The sequence below is a fragment of the Peromyscus californicus genome, unplaced genomic scaffold (genome assembly GCF_007827085.1).
Source record: "Peromyscus californicus insignis strain IS unplaced genomic scaffold, ASM782708v3 Scaffold_2__1_contigs__length_46816999, whole genome shotgun sequence".
Lineage (NCBI taxonomy): Eukaryota > Metazoa > Chordata > Mammalia > Rodentia > Cricetidae > Peromyscus > Peromyscus californicus.
Genome location: NW_026294540.1, coordinates 34,771,486 through 34,785,582, shown reverse-complemented (window position 1 = coordinate 34,785,582; position 14,097 = coordinate 34,771,486). Strand labels below are relative to the sequence as shown.

The following is a 14,097-nucleotide window of genomic DNA, read 5'->3' as shown; positions in this document are numbered from 1 at the left end:
ATGTACCCAGATACCTGTACCTGCGTTATTCCACAATGTTCTGTGGACAAGTCCTACTCCAGCCCTCAGTTTTCCAGAAATGGTGGCGCTTTCTGTCAGTGGTTCGTAGGTGTCCATGGCTACACAACAAACTGCCCCCAAACTTGGAGGCTGAAAAAGGGGGGTGGGATTTATGACTTCATGATTCCTGGAGCTCCGAATTTGGGATGGGTTAGCTGGGCCCACAGAAGGCTTGAATGAACCCACACAGGAGGTCAAGAGACCTCGTGGCTCCTTCTCCAGGTACCACCCACAAGTTGATCGCCCAGGGCAGCCCTACTTGCAAAGGTACCACACCAGGGCACAGAACTCCAAGAGGGACACAGATGGCTGGGGACTGCCTAACTGCTGCTTGTGGTGAGATCTGAAACTCATGGCCATCCAGTACCAAACCCCAGCACCCTGCCTGTCCTCCTTAGAGCTATCAAGGGCCTGTAAACCAACAGAACCTCCCATGAAAAGACACTGCCATGGAAAAGAAGGCAGGAGCCCTGTGAGTGGAGGGAATGACCTCCTGGGTAGCAGAAGTTCCAGGGAGGGTGAGCTTTGCTTGTTATCTATCCTCCTAAAGGATATCCCCACCGAAGGATACCCATCACCCAGCTCTCTGGACTCACAGGAGACCACAGCCTCTAGAGTTTAGGACAGAAAAGAGTTGGTTCCATTTCTGTAGCCCAGCTGCCCCATCAGAGCCTAGCATAAGTTCCCTGCCCAGATCGTTGGCCCTGCTGCTACAACCTGGGTACCACGCACTGGATGCTTGGAGGTCCTGAGACCTAAAGCAGAGAAAGCCCCCTGGGGCAGTGCCTGGCCCAGGTTAGCACAGAACACAGCTGGTGAAGAGCTAACCCAGCCAGCCCTCATTCTCAGCCTCCTCTCTTCCTTCAGGAACTCCCATCTCCCAGAGTAGACCTACCAGGGTTTCCCCAAGGGCAGTGTGAACTACCAACCTCACCGGCCTTGGGCTCTGGGCCACAGAAGATGCATCCAGGTGAACCGATGAGGACCAGAGACAACCATCCACTCTACCCTAGACCTAAGCTAGGCAGTTTAGGGAGTCTAGGTCCAGAGTGGGGAGGTGGGTGTCTGACAAGGTTTCCAGGTGGCTTTTAAGGTTATCTGTACCCTCCAGGGCAAGAGTGCCCCCCCACACCCTATTCACCAGTCTCTCCTCTTCCTCAGGGGAATCAGATCTCAGGGACCTTCCAGAACAGCAGCTCAATTGGTGCCCTCCCTGTCCTGGGGCCACTGGGCTATGTCACCAGTCTGGAATGCACTTTCAATTCCCCTGCCCTCTCCCATCCTCCCTTCCCCACTCCAGGCCAGCTCATCATTTCCCAGGGAGGGGCGGGGTCTGGACCAAGGAATCTGGAAGCTCTCAGGACCTGCTGTGTCCTGCAGGAAGGAGGAGAGAGGGGGCTTCTTCCAGGCCCAGCCCCTCCAAGTTCCCTCTCAGCCACCTAGAGTCCAGCAAGGGGAGATGACTGTAGTGGCTGACCCAGTCCTAGATATATTCACATCTTCAAACTGTGCCTCAGGCTTTCGGGTGGATTCCCTAGAGAAGGGGTCCACTGGAGCCATCAGCTTTGTTTCTTCATGGGGAACACTGCTGTCTCTCTGGTTGGAAGCAAGGTTTCACTGGTTCCCAGCACCTTCTTGGCCTTTCTACTTACGTGGTTCCTCTGAGGCCCTCTTGGCTGGTCCCTGGCCCATAGCTCCCTTTTCTTGAATGGGGAGGTGGATGCAGTCCAAACGTCTCAAATCGAGTCCACATGGGGGTCTGCTGTGGCCTTTTCTACCTCCCCATTTCTGTTCCAGCAACTGTCAGCAAGAGAGGTACCCTGGGCAGGCTTGGGCAGCCCTAGAGGACAGCACCGTCTGTGAATCCAGCTCCACTTGCCACATACCCTTCTCACCTGGCCTTCAGATGCTGCAAGACTGGTACTGCCTGTACCAGGTGGCCATCAGTCTGGACAAGGTGGATACTAGTGAGGCCTCCCATATTCCTAGTTGGGAATGCATCCTGGGGGTTGGGGATGACATTAGCTCCAAGAGGCATTTAGAGCCAGAGTTCTCAGAGTGGGTAAACTTCACCTCTCACATTGCTCTGCTAGCCTTAGGATCCTGGGCCATTTTCTGAGAAACTCCCCAGCCGGTTACTTGGATATCATTGTCTAATGGGCCTCTGGGCTCAGGCTTGTAAGCGGGGCCGTCATCCCCATCTGCCTCTCAGACAGGGACAAGGATGTCAGGAGGTGTCTGGTGACACTGTGTAGTGACACCCTTCCCATCCTGTGAGTTTTTCATCCTGCAGTTTGGTGGGTACAGGGTGCAGAGGTGAGCAAGAGAGACACCTCAGAGACTGCAGGGTGGCCTAGGGACAGGCTTCCTTGTGCCAGATGTGAGCAGATGGAGGAGACCGAGCCATGGCCAGCCCACATGGCCCGTACACAGCTCCCCTGGGTGCCCATCACTGCCGCATACTGTCTTCTAGTACTCATATCTTCCTGGGGACTCCCGGGAAGCATGATAGCCTCCCAGGGGAAACCTGGCTGGGCTCCAGTGGGTTGGGCTCCACTCATAAACAGTTTTATGGTCCCAGGACAGGCTGGGCTGGGCAGAGATGGCCCAGGCTCTCCTCTCTGGGGGCCCCTCTTCGGTGAACTGCAGTGGCCCGTGTGTAAAATGAGCCCCACAGGGACACCGTAAGGTTTGGTGGGACAGGGCTCTGTGGTGCTTGGTGCAGACTGGCACTCACAGAGCGCGGGGGGGGGGGGGGGGGAGGGAAATAAACAGAGAGAGATAGAGACAGAGAGATAAGGGGAGAGTCACACACAGGCAGAGAAGGTAGAGACAGGGTCGAGACAGGGAAAGAGAGACTGAACAAGACAGGGACAGATGGAGATAGGAAGGCGAATAAAGAAGAGGCAGAGATGGAGACAGAGAAGAGGAGAGGAAGAGGGAGGGAGAGAGGGAGGGGGGAGACCACGGAAGGTTTACTCCAGTCCTGTAGCCCAGTGGGCGGGCTTGCTGAGCGATGGATGGGTTAAGGAGTGAGTAACTGACCAAGCAGTGGCACCCACCTATTTTGGGTGGCACCAGACACCTTCGTGGGAGGGGTATTGTGCTCCTTCGAGGTCACTACTCTCCTGCAGGGGACCCTAGGTGACAACTTCAGTGATATAAAGTTCCTGGGGTCTCCTGTCTACCTCAGCGGGTGACTCTCTCCTTCCCGCCCTCAGCCCACACAGAGGACCCTCCATGAGGGTCTGTTTCAGTCAGCTTTGTGTTGCTGTGATAAACACTATAGTCAAAAGCAGCTTGTAGAGGAAGGGGTTGCTTCCATCTTACAGCTTCCAGTCCGTCATCAGGGGCAACCAAGGCAGGAACACAAGCAGGAACCTGGAGACAGAAACTGAAGCAGAGACCGTGGAGGGACACAGCTTACTGGCTCACTCCTTACGGCTTGCTCAGCCTGCTTTTTTATACGACCCAGGACTATCTGTCCAAGGGTGGCACTACCCACACTCATTACTCAAGGGAATGCTCTACAGCCTTGCCTCCAAGCCAATATGATGAAGACATTTTCTCAGCTGAGGTTCCCTCTCCCCAGATGACCCTAGCAAGTACCAAGCTGACACAAACAAAAACAAAAACAAAAACAAAAACAACTAACCAGCTCTAACCAGCTCAGGGACCATGTCCTGAGGGGCATCCTGTAGGGAACTAGGTTCTGGAGACAGGGGTTCTGGAACCCTCCTGTTGTGTATGAGCTGGCAGCAGCCATCCAATGGGAGTTACATCCTGGGGCCTGCTGTGGGCTATTCAGATCATAGTTGTGCCCAACACCAGGTCCTCAGACCTCATGGAGTAGTCAACCTACCCTCCAGGGCCTGTCTGAGTCCCTCTTCACAGAATCCATAAGGCCATACCCTGAGTTTATGTCACGAGATGGAGGGTCAGATGTACAGAGAGTCCTTCCTGGAGACAGCTGCCTCATTCGCAAGGGTCCCTGAGCAGGCCGGAGCATCTTCACCTAGAGCAGCTCCACCTGGGAACACCTGGGGACACCTGGGGACACCTGGGGAATGAGGTTCCAAGAGGAGAGAGGAAGATAGCTCCTTTGGACTAAGGTAAACCAAACAAAGGTCCTCTCCAGGCAGGACATCAGGGTCACACCCAGCTACTTTGGGTCTAGAGACTGTGAATACCACAACGCATGTGCATGGGTGAAGCCTGAGGGCCAGGTGCTTGTCACTGTGAATGACAGGGTTTGATGTCCCATGAAATGATAGCTTCGAGTCTGAATTTCTTTTACTGGATTAACATTCCTTACCTATGATCTCATGCCATGCTAAAAATCAAGCTTGGAGGGAAATATACCTCCCAATTCACAGATGAGATCATCGAAGCTCAGAGAAGTTAAGCAATTTGCCTTATGCCAAACAGCTAACAAAAACCAGGAGCATGGCCAGACGGTGGTAGCGCACGCCCTTAATCCCAGCACTCTGGAGGCAGAGGCAGGTGGATCTCTGTGAGTTCGAGGCCAGTCTGGTCTACAGAGCGAGTTCCAGGACAGCCAGGGATACACAGAGAAACCCTGTCTCGAAACCATCTCCCCATCCCCTCCCCAAAAAGAAAGAAAAACTGGGAGCAAAGCATGGTGCTACATGCCAGTAATACCGGCACCTGGGAGCTGAAAGGGGAAGACCTCAAGTCTGGACAACACAGTGGCATTGCCCAAAGAGAAAGGGAGAGAGAGAGAGAGAGAGAGAGAGAGAGAGAGAGAGAGAGAGAGAAGGAAAAGAAGGAAGTAGGGAGGGAAGAGAGAGGGAGGGAGGAGGGAGGGAGGAGGGATGGAGGGAGGGATGGAGGAAGGGAGGGAGAGAGGGAGGGAGAGAGGAAGGGAGGGAGGGAGGGAGAGAGGGAGGGAGGGAGAAGGAAGAAGCCATGTCCATGTTGGAGCATATTTGTAATCCCAGTGCTGAGAAAGTGGCGGATCCCAGTGGCTCCATGGCCAGTCTAGCCTACTTGGCAAATAAATTCCAGACTAGTGAGAGATCCTGTCTCAAAAGCGAGCAATGGGGCTGTGGGGATGGGTCAGTAGGTAATGTGCGTGCCGTGCAAATGTGAGAACCCAAGTTAATCCCCAGAACTCATGTCAGAAACCAAGTGTGGTGGTGTGCACCTGTAATCCCAGCACTGGGAGGCAGAAACGGGAGGATCCCAGGGACTTGATGGGCAGTCAGCCTAGTCAATCAGTGAGCTCCTGGTTCAGAGAGAGAGCCTGCCTAAAAAAAGGAGAAAATTGTGGAGAATGATTGATGAAGACCCCTAACATTGTGACATCGATACCTGGTCTCCACATACACACACGAGCACACACACACACACACACACACACACACACACACACACACACACACACACTTTCACTAGCACAGGGCACACCAGCCATACCTGGGTGGTACATGATAGGTCAGTCATCACTAAGCTCCACGCCGAGCACTGTTTTAATTTGGTGGTGGTGGTGGTGGTGGTTGGTTGGTCATGCGCATGCTAGGCAAGCATTCTACCAACCGAGCCACAATCCAGGCCTTGGGTATTTGGTTAAAATGTACAAAACTGAGTTCTCTACTTGTAGAAGTCGAAAGAAAATTTGTTCAAGGAGGTCGATGGAGGGGCTGACTGCCCCCATAAGAGTCCAGCGGAGTGACACAGGTCTTTGTTCTGAAGGGACCTTTGATAAGGCCTTTCCTTAAACTCAGCCTGAGCCCGAGTTGCCCCCACTCCCCCCGGCCCATGATGTACTTGTGGGTCATCAAGGCCCTCAGAACCTTTTCCAGGAATGTGCTTACATACACACATATACAGTGAACTTTATCTTTCTTCCAAGGATTGGGAACAGAACGCAAGCCCTTCATGTGTTAGGCAGGTACTGCCCTGAGCTATACCACCAGCCATTATTTTACATTTGTTTGAAATTTTTTGTTTTCATTTTTGAGACAGGGTCTCACTATATAGGTACCCTTGGCTGGCCTGGAACTTGCTATGTAGACCAAGCTGGCCTCAAACTCACAGAGATCCTCCTGCCTCTGCCTCCTGAGTGCTGAGATTAAAGACATGCCTACATGTGTTTTTATTTTTATTTAAGACTGTGTTACATTGTTACCCAGGCTGGGCTCCTGGTCTGTGGGCACAGACTGGACCCAGACAGGATGAAGAATCATCACCAACCATCTGGAGCTGGAGATGGTGGAGGGCTCAGGCGTCAGCTTCCCAATTTGGTGACATCCCAGAAGAAGATAAAAGGCAGCCAGGCTGGGGTCAATAAAGACTTCCTAGCAGGACCAGGGCCAGCTGAGCTCAGAGGAAGTGCAACTAACGTGAAGTGGGGGGAACTAGATCTAAAGTGAGGACCCGGGTGCCCCGGATGTGAAGTCACCCGGCCCTAGTCTTGCAGGAGCGCTACTTGTCTCCCCAGGATCTAGCCAGGGGACTAACCTCAAAGTGAGTCACCACAGCCAGCCCGGCTGATTCAGCGGGGCCGGGGGAGTGAGGCCAGGACTGTCCGTAGACTGAATCGGCCAGCCAAGGTCAGGACTGCCACTGTCTGGAAGCGCCAGCCAAGGCCATCATCCTAGCAGGGCTGAGCCCCACCTGCTGGCATCCAGCCACAGCAGGCCTCTGTCTTCATAGTCCTTTGGTCAGAAAGTCCTGGCCTCAAGGAAATGGTTTTGGCAGGGAAGTGGCTTGTGATTGAAGACTCCTAGAAAGGGCCCAGAACTGTGGAAAAGAACCAAGGAGTGAATAAACAGTGAACTCCTGTGAATTCACCGATGGAGACAGCCTGCATAAGTGACTGAGGAGGAAAACTCCCCAGACACAGTCTGCCCCCTCCAAGGCAAGCAAAACCCACCACAGGTAGCAAGGGACAGAGGCCAGAATGAAATGGAGACAAGTTCTCTATCCCAGATCCCATGTGGACCCGTGAGAAATTTGACCAGTGGCACCAGCCAATCTCTTCCCTCTCGAGATTTAGTCTACCCTTCGACTTGGGAGCAGCATGGCCCCATCCCTACATGTAGGAAACCAGAGAGAATCAGACATGGAATACAAGGTTGGGGCTGGGCCCTGTCTACTTGCCCATCCCCAGGATGAGGTAGACAGGGGTATACAACATGGATTCCCAGTTGAACTGACAATGTTGAAATGAAACTAGCTAGCCAGGCATGCTGATGCAGGCCTACAAGTTCAGCACTCAAGAAACTGAGGCAGGAGGATTTCATGAGCTTGGAGCCAGCCTGAGCTCTATAGTGAGACTGTTTCAAAATATCAAAATAGATAGATGATAGATAGATAGGTAGATGATAGAAAGAAAGAAAGAAAGAAAGAAAGAAAGAAAGAAAGAAAGAAAGAAAGAAAGAAAGAAAGAAAGAAAGAAAGAAAGAAAAAGAAAGATAGATGATAGACAGACAGAAGACTTTGGTTTGGATACGTTGACTTACAGATGGTAGAAGTAGGGGTGGGGATGGGGAGTTCACATCTAATGTGTGGGATTTGGGGTAGGAAGATGAAGCTCTGTAGGAGGGCGTAGTGATAGCTGCAATGTACTGCGCATGCAGATAATACCAAAAACATTTGTCATTTTAACTTTTAATTTATTTACTTGTTTCTGCAGCATGAGATATTGAACCCATGTTAGGCAGGTGCTCTACCACTGAGCCACACCCCAGCCCCTCACTGGGGGATTCTAGGCAGGTGCTCTACCACTGAGCCACGCCCCAGCCCCTCACTGGGGGATTCTAGGCAGGTGCTCTCCCACTGAACCACCCCCCAGCCCCTCACTGGGGGATTCTAGGCAGGTGCTCTACCACTGAGCCACACCCCAGCCCCTCACTGGAGGATTCTAGGCAAGTGTTTTACTACTGAGCCAGGCTCAGCTTTAGTGATTTTGTCTGTCTGTTTGTTTGGTTTGCTTATTGAGTCAGGGTTTCTTTGTGTAGCCCTGGTTATCCTAAAACTCGCTCTGTAGACCAGGCTGTTCTCAAACTCAGGGATCCTCCTGTCTCTGCCTCCCAAATGCTGGGATTAAAGGGGTGCGCCACCACTACCCATTAGCTTTAATGATTTTTAAACTGTGTGTGTGTGTTTGAGTGTGCCATGACATATATAGGTAGGTCAGAGGTCAGAAGTTGCATTCACCTTCCACCTGGTTTCCGGACAAGGTCTCTTATTTACAGTTAAGTACACCAGGCTAGCTGGTCTGAGCATTTCCAGAGATTCTCCTGTCTGCCTCTCCCACCTTGCAGAAGGAACCCTGCAACTGTAGACAGCTGATACCTTATCTGGGTTTAATGTGGGTTCTGGAGATTTGAACTCAGGCCCTCATGTTTGCAGGGAAAGCACTCTACCCACTGAGCCAATTCTCACCGGCTCAGTGTTAATCACTTGGAAATGCCAGAACAGATCAGAAAACCCATAGATCTACAAAAAAGATTTAGACAGAGGCTCCCAGATTGGGAAAGGGTTCTTCATTGAACATTTAATAGCTCATGCAGCACTTGGTGACATAAATAGGGAATGGAGGAGCAGGTCCACAGAATCCACAGATAGTCCACGGTGCAGGCAGGACACACACAGCCATGGCCACACAGGGAGGAGCTGATGGCCAGCTGTAAGGGTCACCTCCCTAGACGTGCACAGCGGGGGCAAGAGAAGATTGATCACACTGTCTCATGACATGCCGGCTACCCAGGGGACACTGAGCAGTTGTGGACACTCACGTGGCCCTCAGGCCTGGCTGGTTCATATCACACTGCACTGGGGACAGGATGTTGATGGTTCAGTATGTGAGGTCAAGCTTGGTTTCAGTACATGTTCCCCTCATGTAAGGGAGAAAAGAGACTCGGGTGAGAGATGCTCGGGGTTCAGGGGCAGGGACTCAGGCTTTACACAATGAATCTGGGGGAGGCTCAATGCCCCCAGCTTTAATCAGCAAGTTGGAGTTCTTTGCTATCCCTTGGGGTCTCCAATAGGAAGGCTGACAGAGCCGTGGCTCCTGGCCTCCAGGAGATGGGGACTCAGCCCAGACTCACCACGTTTGGAAAGCCCCAGTCTCAGCCATGCTTCCTGCCCAATCTGGGCGTCCAGCCAGTGAGGGGTCACGGGCTTGGCCAACTGTCCTGACATGAGATCAGGGTGCCCAGACTACCCGGAAATGGACTTTCCAAGAGCTGTGAAGGCAAGTGACTGGTCAAAGCCACTATCTCCTACCTTTCTGGGACTATAGCTCAGGCCCCAGTTAAGAGGCTGGGATCTACTTGGGTCTATCGGGGTCCCTCTGGGGGTTGTGGGTAGTGGGCAGGGACCCAGAATGTCTTTCCTCACCCTCTGTTTCTGCTTTCAAGCCTGAGTGTCCGTTTGAGGACACTTCCATTTGACATAATCTGTCCTACACCTGGGCCTAAACCTGGGAGAATCTGACAGGGTCCAGGGACTGTGTCCTGATAACTTCCAGCTCTGGGGAAAAGCTACAAGGGTAGCTGTGCCCCCCCCCCTTGAGACCCAGTAGGACACAGGGCCAGTTCAAGTATGGGGATCAGATAAAAATTCCCAGAAGACTTGAAGAGGGGATAGGGTGGCCCCAAGATAAGGCTGCAGGGCCTCTGTGGGGGAGCCAGCGGTCACGTCCCTGGTCTGGGGGTACAGTGGTTGCTTGCCCTTTGTTTTTAAAATGCACGAGATGGTTATTTATTTCAAAAGTGAGTCCAGAGAAGGGAGAGGCTCCGTGCCAGGCACCAGCCCCACCTAGCCGTTAACCAGCAGCTCCCAGGCCCCCGGCATGGGGAGTGGGTCACAGGGCCACAGTGGGAGCCCCCACAAGGGTGCAGGCGCAGTGCAAGCTCAGACAGTGAGGGAGATGAAGCTATTGTAACGCTGGATGTTTCTCTTCAGGATTTCAGAGCAGGGGCCCAGGACGCGTTCAAAACGAGGCCGGTCCAACTTCACACACTTGAGGGGACCCCGGGCCACCACGGTGGCTGCACGAGGGCGGTTCAGCAGCAGGGCAATCTCCCCTGGAGGGATGAGAGCAGAAAGTCAAGGCACAGAACGGCCTTCCTTCCTGGTGGGACGCCAGGTGAACCTGCGGTTCCTTCCTTCTTCTCTCCTTTCTTTCCTTGAGACAGGGTCCCATATCGCCCAGGCTGGCCTAGAACTCACTCACTATAGAGCTGAAGATGGCTTTGAAGTTCTGATCATCTTGTCTCCTCCTGAGTGCTGGGGACTTCAAACTGCACTACCACACCTGGTATATTCAGCGCTAGGGATTGAACTCGTGAATCTTTAGCTCTGGTCTTGAATATAAATGCAATGTGTGTGTGTGTGTGTGTGTGTGTGTGTGTGTGTGTGTGTGTGTGTGTCTGTCTGTCTGTCTGTCTGTCTGTCTGTCTATGTCTGTGTGTGTTTACCTAGGGACTGAACACAGCCTTGTGCATGGTACCTGAGCATGCTACCACTGAGCTACAACCTGAGCCCTTTAAAAATTAATTTTTTTTTATTTTGAGACAGGATCTCAATAAGTTGCCTAGGACAGGCCATGAATTTGCTACCCTCCTGCTTCAGCATTCCTATAGCTAGAATGGCAAGCCCTGCACAAGTCAGTCTGGGGCAAACCCTTCCCTAGCTTAAGTACGTCCTGTGAAATACTTGAAATATTTTTATATAAGCTAACAAATTAGGGACTGGGGATGTAGCTCATTGGTAGAGTACTTGCCAGGCATGCACAGAGCCCTGGGTTCCATCCCAGCCCTGCATAAACCAGGCATGGTGAAGTATGCCTGTGAACCCAGCACTCAGGAGGTAGGGGCAAGAAGATGGAAAATTTAAGGTCATCCTCAGCTACACATCGAGTTTGAAGCCAGCCTGGCTTCCATGAGACTGTTTCAGTACCCCACCGCCACCACCAAGAAAAACTCTGTTATTTATCTGAAATTCGAATTTAGTTAGTATTGTCCTGTGATCTGCCTAGCAGCCCCACATGTAACAGACAACTGTGATGTGGCCCAGGCCTCCTGATGATCTAGTCCCAGCTGTGAGAACATTCTGGAAATACTCAGGACCCTCTTCCTTGGCAGCTATAGGAGTGAACAGTTTATGGTCCCTGTGTCTCTCACCAGGGCTCTGCTCTCCCCAAGACCAGCGGCTGGCCCCCAGGACTGTCAGTCTCGTGGTCTCAGTCCTAGACTTCAATTTGAGGTGACTCCAGCTGAGGCCTCTCTCACGTGTGCATGTGGCTTGCCCTAACCCTCAGAGCCACCCTGGGGCCTCATGAAACTCCATGCAGCTTCTGACCCAGCGCCCCAAATGAGATGCCATATCTTGAGTGGGGGACCCCAACTTACCAAAGTAGTCAGAGGGCCCAAGGCGCCCCACTTCCACATACTCCTCATTGGGGGATCGTCGCTGGAGGACGGAAGCAGAGCCCTGTGAGGGAGGGGACAGGCAAGAGTCACTCAAGTATGTAGGTCAGTTGTTAGGGGCGCATGTTGGAAGCTGCTTGTTTGGGGTACATCACATTTTGGGGATCACTTGCTTTGGTGGGCATGTGTTGGGGGATCACTTGTTGGAGGGTCACGTGGGGAGTCTGCAGCAGGAGCCCCTGCCTGTGTGTCTTCTTCCTGGCTCCTTTCCTCCATGCAGCCACAGCTGCTTCCATCCTTAACTATGCTGGCTTCTCCCTCCACTTTTTGGGTCCACCAGGCCTTCTGGGAGGTGCATCTGCATGAGATCTGAGCTCTGAGTTGCTGCAGCTTGCCAATGCACCCTCCCAGACACCTAGAGGCCTAGAGGTTCCTGTCTGAACCCTGCTTTTACTGACATGATGGAAACACCCCCAAGTGGGGACCCACCCAGCACCTCCCCCAGAGGCCTTGGTGGTGACTGTGGGGATGGCCCCAAGGGTGCCAGTGCTTTGTCACTATGCTGAGAACTGACCTTGGGCTGCAGCTTAAGGACAATGGGTTGTCCCGCCACATTGGGGAGGGGTGGGCTCCAGGGAGGCAGGGAGGAGCATGGTCTCAGGGTCACACACCTGCTGAGCTATGCAGCCCCTCCTTACGCCCAAGAGGGCAGCAGGTCTCCAGATGAAGCTGGCTCAATGATTAACAGGGCAGCTGCAGTAGGTCACTGGCCTCTGGGAACATTAAAGACAAGGCCAGGGCACCCAGGACGTCTGGGCCGCCAAATGCCTTCTGTGCTCACGCATTCTGCTACCTGAGAGGGTCAGCACACATGGGTGGACTGTGGCTCTGACTAGGCAAACCCTTCCAGAGTCAGAATCCCCACTTGTCACCTTCAGGGCCTCAGAAAGATGGGGACTGGCTTTCAACATGCCAGTAACTCCCCAAAAGAGCAGCAGAGCTGAGCCAGGTGTGGTGATTCCCACCTAGAATCCCAGCACTTAGGAAGCCGAGGCAGGGGGATTGCTGTGAGTTCGAGGCCATCCTGGGCTACATAGTGAGACACTGACCAAAAATCCTGCCCAACAAACAAAAACAAAGCCAAAGCAAAACAACAAAGACAGCAACAAGAAAGCTCACAAAAACAAAAAATGGGGGGGGGGGGGAGACCTTGAGTTGGCTCTGTGGGTAAAGTCGCTTGCAACCAAGTCTAAAGACCTGAGTTCAAGCTCTAAGACCCACATGGTAGAAAAAGAGAACTCTCTCCTGAAAGTTATCCTCTGACCTCCACACATGCATCACCTCCCCACAAGTTAGTAAATGTTAAAAAGGGGGAGGGGGCAGGCAGTGGTGGCACACACCTTTAATCCCAGCACTCGGGAGGCAGAGGCAGACAGATCTCTGTGAGTTCGAGGCCAACCTGGGCTACAGAGTGAGTTCCAGGAAAGGCGCAAAGCTACACAGAAACCCTGCCTCGAAAAAACAAAACAAAACAAAACAAAACAAAAAAGTGGGGGGGGCATTCATTTGGGCTGGAGAGATGGTCCAGTGGTTAAGAGCAATTGGTGTTCTTCCGGATCTTCATCCATGTCAGGTGACTTAAAACTGCCTATAAATCCAGCTCCTGGGGAATCCAATACCCTCTTCTGACTCCATTGATATCCATACATATGTAGCAGACACTGGCACACACACACGCACACACACAAACACACACATCAAAAGGAAAGGAGGGAGGGAGGGAGGGAGGAAGGAAGGGAGGGAGGGAGGGAGAGAAAGAAAAAAGTCAGGTGTAGAGCGAATCTGTAATCTCAGCACTCAGGAAGCAGGTACAAGCATAGGAAAATTCAAGGTCATCCTAGGCTTCACAGAGCATTCTAGGCCAGCCTGTGCTATATGAGACTCCTTTTCAAACACTACACAACACTGAGTTTGACACCGAGCATGGCGGTGTGTGTGATTCACCTCTGAGGAGCCAAAGTTGTTTCCAGACTCTGATCAGCCTCCGTGTCCCTGAGGCAGGCAGCTGCCCGAGGGCTTCTGCATCTCATTTAAAACCCACAGAGACTTATACCCAGGGATGCCGAGCTTCCTGGTCCTCGGGGCCTCCATGTGAGTGTTGCTAGGTCTCCAGGGCCACCTACCATGCCGAGATATCTAGGTACCCACCCAACAAAGCCACTCTCTATGGCAAAGGTGGGCTTTATCACCCAGGCTCACTCAGATCCAACCTTGCTAGAGCCTGTGGCCAGGCTCCGCCTGGCTTCATGAGTGACTTCCAGGTCAGCAGCTGGTGCCCATAGTGCCTGGAGTCCCCAGGCACCCTTAGCAACCCCCGAAACTAGATTCCCAACCTGGCTCCTGGGCCTCTGCATGTTTATGAATCTGGCTGATGGATGGAATGGGGCATGTAAACATGAGACTACTCTGGGGCTGCCAGTGTGAGCAGGGAGCATGGGCAGGGAATGCATGCTCATGCCCACCAGGGGCCCCAACAGAGGAAATTAGCCCCACCTGTCCAGACAGCTCACTCACTGTGGTGGGCTCCTGAGCCGACTTTTGCTGTGTTAGGACTAGGGTGGTTTATGCTGGGGCT

General features: G+C 52.7%; 1 protein-coding gene across 1 annotated transcript in view; it reads right to left on the bottom strand.

Moving 5' to 3' along the window:
- Positions 1–8,558: 8,558 nt before the first annotated feature.
- Positions 8,559–14,097, bottom strand: part of Prkar1b (protein kinase cAMP-dependent type I regulatory subunit beta) — a 116,617-nt gene continuing 111,078 nt past the window's right edge. Inside the window, exons 10-11 of the mRNA XM_052754292.1 lie at positions 11,445–11,526; positions 8,559–10,118 (exon numbers count right to left, since the gene is read on the bottom strand). Coding sequence (XP_052610252.1) covers positions 9,946–10,118; positions 11,445–11,526 — 255 coding nt within the window. The 3' untranslated portion in view covers positions 8,559–9,945. The remainder of the gene's footprint in view (positions 10,119–11,444; positions 11,527–14,097) is intronic.